The 15,101-nt window shown below is 42.2% G+C and overlaps 1 protein-coding gene across 6 annotated transcripts in view; it reads left to right on the plus strand.

Annotated features, from left to right (window-relative positions):
* Nucleotides 1-15,101, plus strand: part of LOC139419013 (lipopolysaccharide-responsive and beige-like anchor protein) — a 313,075-nt gene that overhangs the window by 285,822 nt on the left and 12,152 nt on the right. For all 6 annotated transcript variants that reach the window (XM_071168828.1, XM_071168831.1, XM_071168830.1 and 3 more), the window contains one exon: nt 6,187-6,354. In XM_071168828.1, the coding sequence (XP_071024929.1) occupies nt 6,187-6,354 (168 nt within the window). The remainder of the gene's footprint in view (nt 1-6,186; nt 6,355-15,101) is intronic.

The following is a 15,101-nucleotide window of genomic DNA, read 5'->3' on the forward strand; positions in this document are numbered from 1 at the left end:
TTCTGTATATCCCAGCTCCGTCTCTATATATTCTGTATATCCCAGCTCCGTCTCTATATATTCTGTATATCCCAGCTCCGTCTCTATATATTCTGTATATCCCAGCTCCATCTCTATATATTCTGTATATCCCGGCTCCGTCTCTATATATCCCGGCTCGGTCTCTATATATCCCGGCTCCGTCTCTATATATCCCGGCTCCGTCTCTATATATCCCAGCTCCATCTCTATATATCCCGGCTCCGTCTCTATATATCCCAGCTCCATCTCTATATATCCCGGCTCCATCTCTATATATTCTGTATATCCCAGCTCCATCTCTATATATTCTGTATATCCCAGCTCCGTCTCTATATATTCTGTATATCCCAGCTCCATCTCTATATATTCTGTATATCCCAGCTCCGTCTCTATATATTCTGTATATCCCAGCTCCATCTCTATATATTATGTATATCCCAGCTCCGTCTCTATATATTCTGTATATCCCAGCTCCATCTCTATATATTCTGTATATCCCAGCTCCATCTCTATATATTATGTATATCCCAGCTCCGTCTCTATATATCCCGGCTCCGTCTCTATATATCCCAGCTCCGTCTCTATATATCCCGGCCCCGTCTCTGTATATCCCGGCTCCGTCTCTATATATCCCGGCTCCGTCTCTATATATCCCGGCTCCGTCTCTATATATCCCAGCTCCGTCTCTATATATCCCGGCTCCGTCTCTATATATCCCGGCTCCGTCTCTATATATCCCGGCCCCGTCTCTGTATATCCCGGCTCCGTCTCTATATATCCCAGCTCCGTCTCTGTATATCCCGGCTCCGTCTCTATATATCCCGGCTCCATCTCTATATATTATGTATATCCCAGCTCCGTCTCTATATATCCCGGCTCCGTCTCTATATATCCCGGCTCCGTCTCTATATATCCCGGCTCCGTCTCTATATATCCCGGCTCCATCTCTATATATTATGTATATCCCAGCTCCGTCTCTATATATCCCGGCTCCGTCTCTATATATCCCAGCTCCGTCTCTATATATCCCGGCTCCGTCTCTATATATTATGTATATCCCAGCTCCGTCTCTATATATCCCGGCTCCGTCTCTATATATCCCGGCTCCATCTCTATATATTATGTATATCCCAGCTCCGTCTCTATATATCCCGGCTCCGTCTCTATATATTATGTATATCCCAGCTCCGTCTCTATATATCCCGGCTCCGTCTCTATATATCCCAGCTCCGTCTCTATATATCCCGGCTCCGTCTCTATATATCCCGGCCCCGTCTCTGTATATCCCGGCTCCGTCTCTATATATCCCGGCTCCATCTCTATATATTATGTATATCCCAGCTCCGTCTCTATATATCCCGGCTCCGTCTCTATATATCCCGGCTCCGTCTCTATATATCCCGGCTCCGTCTCTATATATTATGTATATCCCAGCTCCGTCTCTATATATCCCAGCTCCGTCTCTATATATCCCGGCTCCATCTCTATATATTATGTATATCCCAGCTCCGTCTCTATATATCCCAGCTCCGTCTCTATATATCCCAGCTCCGTCTCTATATATCCCGGCTCCGTCTCTATATATCCCGGCTCCATCTCTATATATTATGTATATCCCGGCCCCGTCTCTGTATATCCCGGCTCCGTCTCTATATATCCCGGCTCCATCTCTATATATTATGTATATCCCAGCTCCGTCTCTATATATCCCGGCTCCGTCTCTATATATCCCGGCTCCGTCTCTATATATCCCGGCTCCGTCTCTATATATCCCGGCTCCATCTCTATATATTATGTATATCCCAGCTCCGTCTCTATATATCCCGGCTCCGTCTCTAAATATCCCGGCTCCGTCTCTATATATCCCGGCTCCATCTCTATATATTATGTATATCCCAGCTCCGTCTCTATATATTCTGTATATCCCAGCTCCGTCTCTATATATTCTGTATATCCCAGCTCCATCTCTATATATTCTGTATATCCCGGCTCCGTCTCTATATATCCCGGCTCGGTCTCTATATATCCCGGCTCCGTCTCTATATATCCCGGCTCCGTCTCTATATATCCCAGCTCCATCTCTATATATCCCGGCTCCGTCTCTATATATCCCAGCTCCATCTCTATATATCCCGGCTCCATCTCTATATATTCTGTATATCCCAGCTCCATCTCTATATATTCTGTATATCCCAGCTCCGTCTCTATATATTCTGTATATCCCAGCTCCATCTCTATATATTCTGTATATCCCAGCTCCGTCTCTATATATTCTGTATATCCCAGCTCCATCTCTATATATTATGTATATCCCAGCTCCGTCTCTATATATTCTGTATATCCCAGCTCCATCTCTATATATTATGTATATCCCAGCTCCGTCTCTATATATCCCGGCTCCGTCTCTATATATCCCGGCTCCGTCTCTATATATCCCGGCTCCGTCTCTATATATCCCGGCTCCGTCTCTATATATCCCAGCTCCGTCTCTATATATCCCGGCTCCGTCTCTATATATCCCAGCTCCGTCTCTGTATATCCCAGCTCCGTCTCTATATATCCCGGCTCCGTCTCTATATATCCCGGCTCCGTCTCTATATATCCCGGCTCCGTCTCTATATATCCCGGCTCCGTCTCTATATATCCCAGCTCCGTCTCTATATATCCCAGCTCCGTCTCTATATATCCCGGCTCCGTCTCTATATATCCCGGCTCCGTCTCTATATATCCCAGCTCCGTCTCTATATATCCCAGCTCCGTCTCTATATATCCCGGCTCCGTCTCTATATATCCCGGCCCCGTCTCTGTATATCCCGGCTCCGTCTCTATATATTATGTATATCCCAGCTCCGTCTCTATATATCCCGGCTCCGTCTCTATATATCCCGGCTCCGTCTCTATATATCCCGGCTCCGTCTCTATATATCCCGGCTCCATCTCTATATATTATGTATATCCCAGCTCCGTCTCTATATATCCCGGCTCCGTCTCTATATATCCCGGCTCCGTCTCTATATATCCCGGCTCCATCTCTATATATTATGTATATCCCAGCTCCGTCTCTATATATCCCGGCTCCATCTCTATATATTATGTATATCCCAGCTCCGTCTCTATATATCCCGGCTCCGTCTCTATATATCCCGGCTCCGTCTCTATATATCCCAGCTCCGTCTCTATATATCCCAGCTCCGTCTCTATATATCCCGGCTCCGTCTCTGTATATCCCGGCCCCGTCTCTATTTATCCCGGCTCCGTCTCTATATATCCCGGCTCCGTCTCTATATATCCCAGCTCCGTCTCTATATATCCCAGCTCCGTCTCTATATATCCCGGCTCCGTCTCTGTATATCCCAGCTCCGTCTCTATATATCCCGGCTCCGTCTCTATATATTCTGTATATCCCAGCTCCGTCTCTATATATCCCAGCTCCGTCTCTATATATCCCGGCTCCGTCTCTGTATATCCCAGCTCCGTCTCTATATATCCCGGCTCCGTCTCTATATATCCCGGCCCCGTCTCTGTATATCCCGGCTCCGTCTCTATATATCCCGGCTCCGTCTCTATATATTCTGTATATCCCGGCTCCGTCTCTATATATCCCTGCTCCATCTCTATATATCCCAGCTCCATCTCTATATATCCCGACTCCGTCTCTATATATCCCGGCTCCATCTCTATCCCCCAGCTCTCATCTACAACCCCATTCAGAACCACTCTGGAGATCTACAAAAGGCCTGTGATTCAATTTTGAAAGGCAGAAGCTCTCTATCTCTCCATCTCCTGTAAAGGGGGAAGAGAGGGAGGGGAAGAGGGTCGGGGAAGAGAGAGACCATTGTGTGTCTGTCTCAGGGGTGTGCGACCGGAACACGAACATGGCTTTAATCTTACACGCGTTCAACAGCTGCTGTCCCGCTCCCCGTCGCCCCCCCAGGTTAAAGAATAGGACTGATTTGATCAATTTACTACACTTGATTTGGAAACAGCGACACTCCCCACCTTGCTCATAGTGCCCTGTTGATTGAATGTAATCTGAAATTGAAGTGGGTGGGGGTGTATTTAAAGGGATAGTTCTCCCAAATGACATATTGATTTCCTTACCCTGTTAGTGGTCTATGGACAAGGTGTAACAGCAATCCATACTTATGTTTTAGCATTTGTGGCACAAATACCATTCATCCATGGGACTGATATTAGCATTTTTTCACCTCATGTTCAAATCATCTACAAATGACTTTGTTGAGCTTCGCAATCAATTTGAGATACTTTTTTAGATACTTAAAACCTGTAACACCCACGTGTTAGAATGAAGTCTTAGATTTGGCATAGTTCCTGCACTGTGCAGAAATGAATCCATAATTAGGAATCTATAATTATTTTCTAGTGTATATATGAACTGTCAGACGTTTTTAATATTACATAGCTGTGATGTCTTGGTTAACTGTGTCTGTAAGAAGCTGAGCCAGACTGCGCACATGGACACACACACTACAATTATCCCTCTCTTTATCCAGATAAAAGGTCATTATGAAACAGACAGTGAAGCTGACACCCAGACAGAAATGCACCCTGGGTTACAGAACAGTGAAGTGTGTCTGTAATACTAGATAAATATTAACTGACTGACTGTAGAGGTCACAGTATGACGAGGGTACGGCCTGTTAGACAGCCGTGGTGCTGTTACTATGGGCCTGCAATCTGACAGCAATTACACACACACACACACAAACACCAAGAGAAAATATTTACACTCCTGTGAAGATCAGTGTGAGACTGTGAGCTCATCTGGAAGGTGTACAATAGTTACTCCAGCAGGCACATGGAACAACTAGGTATATAATGTTTCAGAGAGTGTGTTTTTACTCCAGCAGACACATGCAACAACTAGGTATATTAATGGTTCAGAGAGTGTGTTTTTACTCCAGCAGACACATGCAGGTATATTAATGGTTCAGAGAGTGTGTTTTTACTCCAGCAGACACATGCAGGTATATTAATGTTTCAGAGAGTGTGTTTTTACTCCAGCAGACACATGCAACAACTAGGTATATTAATGTTTCAGAGAGTGTGTTTTTACTCCAGCAGACACATGCAGGTATATTAATGGTTCAGAGAGTGTGTTTTTACTCCAGCAGACACATGCAGGTATATTAATGGTTCAGAGAGTGTGTTTTTACTCCAGCAGACACATGCAACAACTAGGTATATTAATGTTTCAGAGAGTGTGTTTTTACTCCAGCAGACACATGCAACAACTAGGTATATTAATGTTTCAGAGAGTGTGTTTTTACTCCAGCAGACACATGCAACAACTAGGTATATTAATGTTTCAGAGAGTGTGTTTTTACTCCAGCAGACACATGCCACAACTAGGTATATTAATGTTTCAGAGAGTGTGTTTTTACTCCAGCAGACACATGCAACAACTAGGTATATTAATGTTTCAGAGAGTGTGTTTTTACTCCAGCAGACACATGCAACAACTAGGTATATTAATGTTTCAGAGAGTGTGTTTTTACTCCAGCAGACACATGCAGGTATATTAATGGTTCAGAGAGTGTGTGTTTTACTCCAGCAGACACATGCAACAACTAGGTATATAATGTTTCAGAGAGTGTGTTTTTACTCCAGCAGACACATGCAACAACTAGGTATATTAATGGTTCAGAGAGTGTGTTTTTACTCCATCAGGCACATGCAGGTATATTAATGGTTCAGAGAGTGTGTGTTTTACTCCAGCAGACACATGCAACAGCTAGGTATATTAATGTTTCAGAGAGTGTGTTTTTACTCCAGCAGACACATGCAACAACTAGGTATATAATGTTTCAGAGAGTGTGTTTTTACTCCAGCAGACACATGCAACAACTAGGTATATAATGGTTCAGAGAGTGTGTTTTTTTGCTAAGCACATTTGTTTGCAAGTAGACGGTTTATATGATGGAATATTGAGACATTCTATGTTAATGACAGTTTTAGACATGTTATTTTAGAACGCTTGCCATTAGTGTTGTTGCTGTAATACTACTGTAAATTGTGTAGCTTGTATGTCAAGTGGCAAATACAGTACATCAAGTACTGTAAAATAAATTGCTACTGTATTTTAATATTTCATAACTAGAATAAAAATCAGGGCTGTGGCTCATATGGTGTGTGTGTTTCCAGGGAAGCTGACCCAGATAGTGTTTGGTCACCGTGACGTAGTGACGTGTCTGGCCAGGTCTGAGTCGTACATCGGAGGGGACTGCTACGTCCTGTCAGGCTCCAGAGACGCCACGTTACTGCTCTGGTACTGGAACGGAAAACACAGCAGCATCGGAGAGAACCCCGGAAGTGAGTACACTGCTTATGCTAGGGGGGGAAATCCTACAGTAATATGAAGAGTGAGTCTGCGTTTACACAGGCAGCCCAATTCAGATTTTTTTAAAATTCTTATTAATTGGTCTTTTGACCAATCAGATCAGCTCTTTTGCCAATAATTAGGAAATAAGTCAGAATAGGGCTGCCACACTGGTCGCCCAGAACCCTCTCTCTCAGACAGGTCTGACTGTATTTACGGCCCCAGTCTGTAAAGTAACAACTAGTTTCAGCTGACCACACTAGGTCGCCTTCACACAGATTGGATTTCAGGGAACTGACTGTGGGCAAGAAATGGCCTCTCGCTCTATAGTGTGTGTGTGTGTGTGTGTGTGTGTGTGTGTTAGAGAGAAAGTTGGTGTGTGTGAGAGAACGTTAGTGTGTGTGTGCGCACATACATCTGTGTGTGTGTGTGTTGTCCCTCCATGTGTGTGTGAGTGAAAGTGAGAGTCCGAGGACCACTGAGAGACGGTAAATGTGACGTGGGGGTCGCTGGTCACATGAAAGCCCACCACCTTCCATCTGGTGCGGGGTTCGAACAGTCATGAGAAGTGCAAAACGTTACCGTTGGGGGCCGCCCCTTACAGCCCTTACTCTTACCGTGACATATGACACGGACCGTGATGATCAAAGGACCTAACACAGCACAGAGCAGTGAGAGTCACTGCCTCCATGGTACTAATTTGGCTGGCTTTAGAGACCCTTACATCCCGTTAAGTGCTCTGCTACAAATGGACTGCAATTTATGACAAATTGTGATTTGGTTAATAAGACGCATCGGTTGTTGATCTGGAACACGGAACGTTAGATGACAGCGTGTCACTGACCTCATCTGGTGTTTTGGATGTGGATGTCGCAGTCTTTCCCACCACGAGTGGAATTTTCCAAGAGGTGTTTCTAAAACTAAAATGAACCAAAAGTGTGGTACAGGGCTACGGGGAAGGTGGGCATGTTGCTTAAGTTACAGATTTTGGCTGCTATTTTACAGATTTTGGCTGCTATTTTACAGATTTTGGCTGCTATTTTACAGATTTGGCTGCTATTTTATAGATTTTGGCTGCTATTTTACAGATTTTTACTGTTATTTTACAGATTTCGCTGCTATTTTACAGATTTTGGCTGCTATTTTACAGATTTTGGCTGCTATTTTACAGATTTTGGCTGCTATTTCACAGATTTTGGCTGCTATTTTACAGATTTTGGCTGCTATTTTATAGATTTTGGCTGCTATTTACAGATTTTGCCTGCTATTTTACAGATTTTGCCTGCTATTTTACAGATTTTGGCTGCTGTTTTACAGATTTTGGCTGCTATTTACAGATTTTGCCTGCTATTTTACAGATTTTGGCTGCTATTTTACAGATTTTGCTGCCATTTTACAGATTTGGCTGCCATTTTACAGATTTGGCTGCCATTTTACAGATTTTGGCTGCTGTTTTACAGATTTTGACTGCTGTTTTACAGATTTTGACTGCTATTTTACAGATTTTGACTGCTATTTTACAGATTTTGGCTGCTATTTGACAGATTTTGGCTGCTATTTGACAGATTTTGGCTGCTATTTGACAGATTTTGGCTGCTATTTTACAGATTTTGGCTGCTATTTTACAGATTTTGGCTGCTATTTTACAGATTTTGGCTGCTATTTGACAGATTTTGGCTGCTAATTTACAGATTTTGGCTGCTATTTTACAGATTTTGGCTGCTATTTTACAGATTTTGGCTGCTATTTTACAGATTTTGGCTGCTATTTTATAGATTTTGGCTGCTATTTACAGATTTTGCCTGCTATTTTACAGATTTTGCCTGCTATTTTACAGATTTTGGCTGCTGTTTTACAGATTTTGGCTGCTATTTTACAGATTTTGGCTGCTGTTTTACAGATTCTGGCTGCTATTTTACAGATTTTAACTGCTATTTTACAGATTTGGCTGTTATTCTATAGATTTGGCTGCTATTTTACAGATTTGGCTGTTATTCTACAGATTTGGCTGCTATTTTACAGATTTTGGCTGCTATTTTACAGATTTTGGCTGCTGTTTTACAGATTTTGTCTGCTGTTTTACAGATTTTGTCTGCTGTTTTACAGATTTTGGCTGCTGTTTTACAGATTTTGTCTGCTGTTTTACAGATTTTGTCTGCTGTTTTACAGATTTTGGCTGCTATTTTACAGATTTGGCTGTTATTCTACAGATTTGGCTGTTATTTTACAGATTTGGCTGTTATTTTACAGATTTGGCTGTTATTTTACAGATTTGGCTGTTATTCTACAGATTTGGCTGCTATTTTACAGATTTGGCTGCTATTTTACAGATTTGGCTGTTATTCTACAGATTTGGCTGTTATTCTACAGATTTGGCTGCTATTTGACAGATTTTGACTGCTGTTTTACAGATTTTGACTGCAATTTTACAGATTTTGGCTGATATTTTACAGATTGTATCTGCTATTTTACAGATTTGGCTCTTATTCTATAGATTTGGCTGCTATTTTACAGATTTGGCTGTTATTCTACAGATTTGGCTGCTATTTGACAGATTTTGGCTGCTGTTTTACAGATTTTGACTGCTGTTTTACAGATTTTGACTGCTGTTTTACAGATTTTGACTGCTGTTTTACAGATTTTGGCTGCTATTTTACAGATTTGAACTGCTATTTTACAGATTTGGCTGTTATTCTATAGATTTGGCTGCTATTTTACAGATTTGGCTGTTATTCTACAGATTTGGCTGCTATTTGACAGATTTTGGCTGCTGTTTTACAGATTTGGCTGCTGTTTTACAGATTTTGGCTGCTGTTTTACAGATTTTGGCTGCTGTTTTACAGATTTTGGCTGCTGTTTTACAGATTTTGACTGTTATTTTACAGATTTTGCTGCTATTTTACAGATTTTGGCTGCTATTTTACAGATTTTGGCTGCTATTTTACAGATTTTGGCTGCTATTTTACAGATTTTGGCTGCTATTTTACAGATTTTGGCTGCTATTTCACAGATTTGACTGCTGTGTTAAAGATTTTGACTGCTATTTCAGATTTGGCTGCCATTTTACAGATTTGGCTGCTGTTTTACAGATTTTGGGTGCTATTTTACAGATTTTGGCTGCTATTTCACAGATTTGACTGCTGTTTTACAGATTTTGGCTGCTGTTTTACAGATTTTGGCTGCTGTTTTACAGATTTTAACTGCTATTTTACAGATTTGGCTGTTATTCTATAGATTTGGCTGCTATTTTACAGATTTGGCTGTTATTCTACAGATTTGGCTGCTATTTTACAGATTTTGACTGCTATTTTACAGATTTTGGCTGCCGTTTTACAGATTTTGGCTGCTATTTTACAGATTTGGCTGTTATTCTACAGATTTGGCTGCTATTTGACAGATTTTGGCTGCTGTTTTACAGATTTGGCTGTTATTCTACAGATTTGGCTGCTATTTGGGGATTTTGCAGTCGAGGTATTCCTTTTTTCCGAGGTGTAAATTATCATTGGTCCGCATATTCGGTTAATTCTATATTATATAAATAAGTAAATGTATAATATATTACCATATGAGGTTATTACTTCACACATGGATGATTACATCACTCTGAGGATAATCAGTAGAAATGTACATTTCATTAATAAAACATGCATACTGTGGGCTGTGTTAATTTATACCAAATAGATCAAGCAAGAAAAGATGATTACATTCTACATACATTAAATTATGTGTGTTCCTTATGAATCCCCAATTCCACATCGGCTACGCATGACTTTAAGGTTGGCAGATTTGATTGAATGGGGCAGTTGGTATAGGTCTAGGGTATCTGTGTCGATATATACGTTGTTCTTCTCCTGCCTCAGGCAGTGCCAGTTTGCATGGTGTACAGTCTAGTAGTGAATCTAGCATGTGTGTTTGTATCAAGTGTGTGTACAGTGCCTTCAGAAAGTATTCATACCCATTGACTTATTCCACATTTTGTTGTGTTACAGCCTGAATTCAAAATGGATTAAATATGATTTTTTTCTCTTACCCATCTACACTCAATACCCCATAATGACAAATAGAAAACATGATTTTAGAAATGTTACCAAAGTTATTGATAATGAAATACAGAAATATCTCATTTACATAAGTATTCACACCCCTGAGTCAATACTTTGTAGAAGCAGTCTTTCTGGGTACGTCTCTAAGAGCTTTCCACACCTGCATTGTGCAACATTTGCCCATTTATTATTGCTAGACAACCATTTTCAGGTCTTGCCATAGATTTTCAAGTAGATTTAAGTCAAACTGTATCTCGGCAACTCAAGAACATTCAATGTCGTCTTAGTAAGCAACTCCAGTGTATATTTGGACTTGTGTTTTAGGTTATTGTCCTGCTGAAACGTGAATTTGTCTGGTGGACAGCAGACTGAACCATGTTTTCCTCTAGGATTTTGCCTGTGCTTAGCTCCATTACATGTATATTTTATCCTGTTAAACTCCCCAGTCCATAATGATTGCAAGCATACCCATAACATTATGCAGCCACTAATATGCTGGAAAATATGGAGAGTGGTACTCAGTAATGTGTTGTATTGGATTTGCCCCAAACATAACACTTTGTATTCAGGACAACAAGTTAATTGCTTTGTCACATTTTTTGCAGTATTACTTTAGTGCCTTGTTGCAAACAGGATGGATGTTTGGGAGTATTTGTATTCTGTACAGGCATCCTTATTTTCCCTCTGTCAATTAGGTCAATTATTGTGGAGTAACTACAATGTTGTTGATCCATCCTCAGTTTTCTACTATCACAGCCAATTAACTCTGTAACTCTTTTAAAGTCACCATTGGCCTCATGGTGAAATCCCGGTTTCCTTCCTCTCCGGCATCTGAGTTAGGAAAGACACCTGTATCTTTGTCATGACTGGGTGTATTGATACACCATCCAAAGTGTAACTTCACCATGCTCGAATGGATATTCAATGTCTTAAATTTTTTTTTTTTTATCTACCAATAGTAGGTGCCCTTATTTGCGAGGCATTGGAAAACCTTCCTGGTCTTTGTGGTTGAATCGGTGTTTGAAATTCACTGCTCGACTGGGGGACCTTACAGATAATTGTATGTGTGGGGAACAGAGATTGGAGATCATGAACAGAGATCATGATTTAAAAATCATGTTAAACACGTAAGTCCATGCAACTTATTGTGACTTTTTAAGCATTTCTACTACTGAACTAATTTAGGCTTGCCATAACAAAGGGCTTGAATACTTATTGACTCAAGGCATTTCAGCTTTTCATTTGTAAAAATATTTATAAACATAATACCACTTTAATATCATGGGGTATTGTGTGACCTGTGACACATTTTTTTACATTTGATACTTTTTTTATTCAGCCTATAACTCAACAAAATGTGGAAAAATTAAAGCCATGTAAATACATTTCTGAAGGCTCTGTATCTGTATATGTGCATCTGTTATTCTTCGGCCTGAGCCAGCCAGCCAGCCTGCGTTGTGTACAGGGTAGTTTGTGTGAATCAAGTGTGTCTCTGTCTGTCTCTGTCTCTGTCTCAGTCTCTCTGTCTCTCTCTCTCTCTCTGTTGGTCTCTGTCTCTCTGTCTCGATCTCTCTGTCTCGGTCTCTCTGTCTCGGTCTCTCTGTCTCGGTCTCTCTGTCTCGGTCTCTCTGTCTCGGTCTCTCTCTGTCTCGGTCTCTCTCTGTCTCGGTCTCTCTCTGTCTCGGTCTCTCTCTGTCTCGGTCTCTCTCTGTCTCGGTCTCCCTCTGTCTCGGTCTCTCTCTGTCTCGGTCTCTCTCTGTCTCGGTCTCGGTCTCTCTCTGTCTCGGTCTCTCTCTGTCTCGGTCTCTCTCTGTCTCGGTCTCTCTCTGTCTCGGTCTCTCTCTGTCTCGGTCTCTCTCTGTCTCGGTCTCTCTCTGTCTCGGTCTCTCTCTGTCTCGGTCTCTCTCTCGGTCTCTCTCTCGGTCTCTCTGTCTCGGTCTCTCTGTCTCGGTCTCTCTGTCTCGGTCTCTCTGTCTCGGTCGGTCTCTCTGTGTCGGTCGGTCTCTCTGTGTCGGTCGGTCTCTCTGTGTCGGTCGGCCTCTCTGTGTCGGTCTGTCTCTCTGTGTCGGTCTGTCTCTCTGTGTCGGTCTGTCTCTCTGTCTCGGTCTCTCTGTGTCGGTCGGTCTCTCTGTGTCGGTCGGTCTCTCTGTGTCGGTCGGCCTCTCTGTGTCGGTCTGTCTCTCTGTGTCGGTCTGTCTCTCTGTGTCGGTCTGTCTCTCTGTGTCGGTCTATCTCTCTGTGTCTGTCGGTTTCTCTGTGTCGGTCTCTGAGTGTTTGTGCATATGTGTGTGTGCATCTGTTATTCTCCAGCCTGCCAGATTCTGCATGGTGCAGCAGTGAGTCTTAGCAGCAGTACTTTAATCAGTCCGGCCCACCACCACAATATGATGCTCCATTGCTCTAGACCGCATCAGGGTCTGCTAACCATAGGGCACGAACGAACACACACACCAGAGATTCCTTTATTCTCCCGCCAAACACAGTGCTTTCAAGTTCAGACCCCAAACACACACGCACACAGACACACAAGCTAGTTCCTGTTTAGCTGCTGGCTGACGCAAATTAGCCTTCTCTGTGCCAAATGTGTCTGCAGTATCCAAATGTTTAATTTGCACACACACACACATCTACACAATCAGTGCCTGATCCGTACACTCTTCTCTGTGTGAGTGAGTGAAGAGCAGTAGAGAGCATACACAGTGGGTGGGGATTCTGCAGACTATACTGACCTCTGGTGGCTCAACGGTAGAACACACAGGTTTATGGGTCGTCCCCCACACATTTTAAACCATTACTTTTTAATAAAGATACATTTAGGAAGTAGCCTCTAGATAATCATTCAGTGAACAACAGCTGAAATTATATATTTTTTCTCTCTAAGCATTACACACACACATTTCTCTTTCCCCAGGTAAATTATACCCTTCTCAGTACACACACACACACACACACACACACACACACACACACACACACACATTTATCTTTCCCCAGGTAAATGATGCCCTTCTCAGTACACACACACAAACACACATTTCTTTTTCCCCAGGTAAATGATACCCTTCTCAGTACACACACACACACACACACCCACACACACACATTTTTCTTTCCCCAGGTAAATGATACCCTTCTCAGTACACACACACACACACACACACACATTTCTCTTTCCCCAGGTAAATAATACCCTTCTCAGTACACACACACACACACGCACACACACACACACACACACGTACGTTAGCAGTGTTGGTTTTATGTATTATATTGTAATCATATGTCTGCCTAATGCAAACCAAATGGTGGTGAGCAGCTCAAAAGGTTAAACGATACACCAATATATCAGTTTTATTGATCTTCCACGGGCAAAATCCCACATCACGCTTTAATCCTCGCCGTTGTAGGACATAAATCAGCGTTTCTGACGTTTAGGGTGTTTGACAGTTAACTTAATGAAATCTATACATGGAGAGATCATGACCTGTTGGTCTGGTGTGGCCACAGTGTCAGCATGGTGGAACGTAGTTGGAAAGTCGTCAGGGTGCCTGCCTGGGCCTATAAAAGCCGTTAAAATACTTCACTGAAATGAACTTAAAGGGGTTGTCCATCATACCAGGAGCCTTTTTACTTTACAGGGGAGGTCAGTGGAGGTACAGAACGTTCTGCCTTTACTGTGTTTAGGGTTACTACCCACCAAGCTGAAGGCAGTTAGTGTATCAGAGGAGTCTGCACTAATTAAAGATTTACACACGTTGTGTTTTTACTCCAGAAAGTTCAGGAGTCAGTAATTTATGTGTATTGAGTTAAACTTAACCAAAGTCTAATTCAATTGCGGAGTGAAGTTGTTAAATGTGCAGTCAAAATACTCTAATTTATACCAAAGCTTGTTGGTTTGCACAATGGCTATATAGTGGGAAAAGGGCTAGTGAAGAGGCACATCAATGGTGAACATAGTCAGCTATCTCCTAGGTGTGTTCTCTACAACATCAATGGTGAACATAGTCAGCTATCTCCTAGGTGTGTTCCCTACAACATCAATGGTGAACATAGTCAGCTATCTCCTAGGTGTGTTCTCTACAACATCAATGGTGAACATAGTCAGCTATCTCCTAGGTGTGTTCCCTACAACATCAATGGTGAACATAGTCAGCTATCTCCTAGGTGTGTTCCCTACAACATCAGTGGTGAACATAGTCAGCTATCTCCTAGGTGTGTTCTCTACAACATCAATGGTGAACATAGTCAGCTATCTCCTAGGTGTGTTCCCTACAACATCAATGGTGAACATAGTCAGCTATCTCCTAGGTGTGTTCCCTACAACATCAGTGGTGAACATAGTCAGCTATCTCCTAGGTGTGTTCCCTACAACATCAGTGGTGAACATAGTCAGCTATCTCCAAGGTGTGTTCTCTACAACATCAATGGTGAACATAGTCAGCTATCTCCTAGGTGTGTTCTCTACAACATCAATGGTGAACATAGTCAGCTATCTCCTAGGTGTGTTCTCTACAACATCAATGGTGAACATAGTCAGCTATCTCCTAGGTGTGTTCTCTACAACATCAATGGTGAACATAGTCAGCTATCTCCTAGGTGTGTTCCCTACAACATCAATGGTGAACATAGTCAGCTATCTCCTAGGTGTGTTCTCTACAACATCAATGGTGAACATAGTCAGCTATCTCCTAGGTGTG

Source organism: Oncorhynchus clarkii, chromosome 10 (assembly GCF_045791955.1).
Source record: "Oncorhynchus clarkii lewisi isolate Uvic-CL-2024 chromosome 10, UVic_Ocla_1.0, whole genome shotgun sequence".
NCBI classification, from domain to species: Eukaryota; Metazoa; Chordata; class Actinopteri; order Salmoniformes; family Salmonidae; genus Oncorhynchus; species Oncorhynchus clarkii.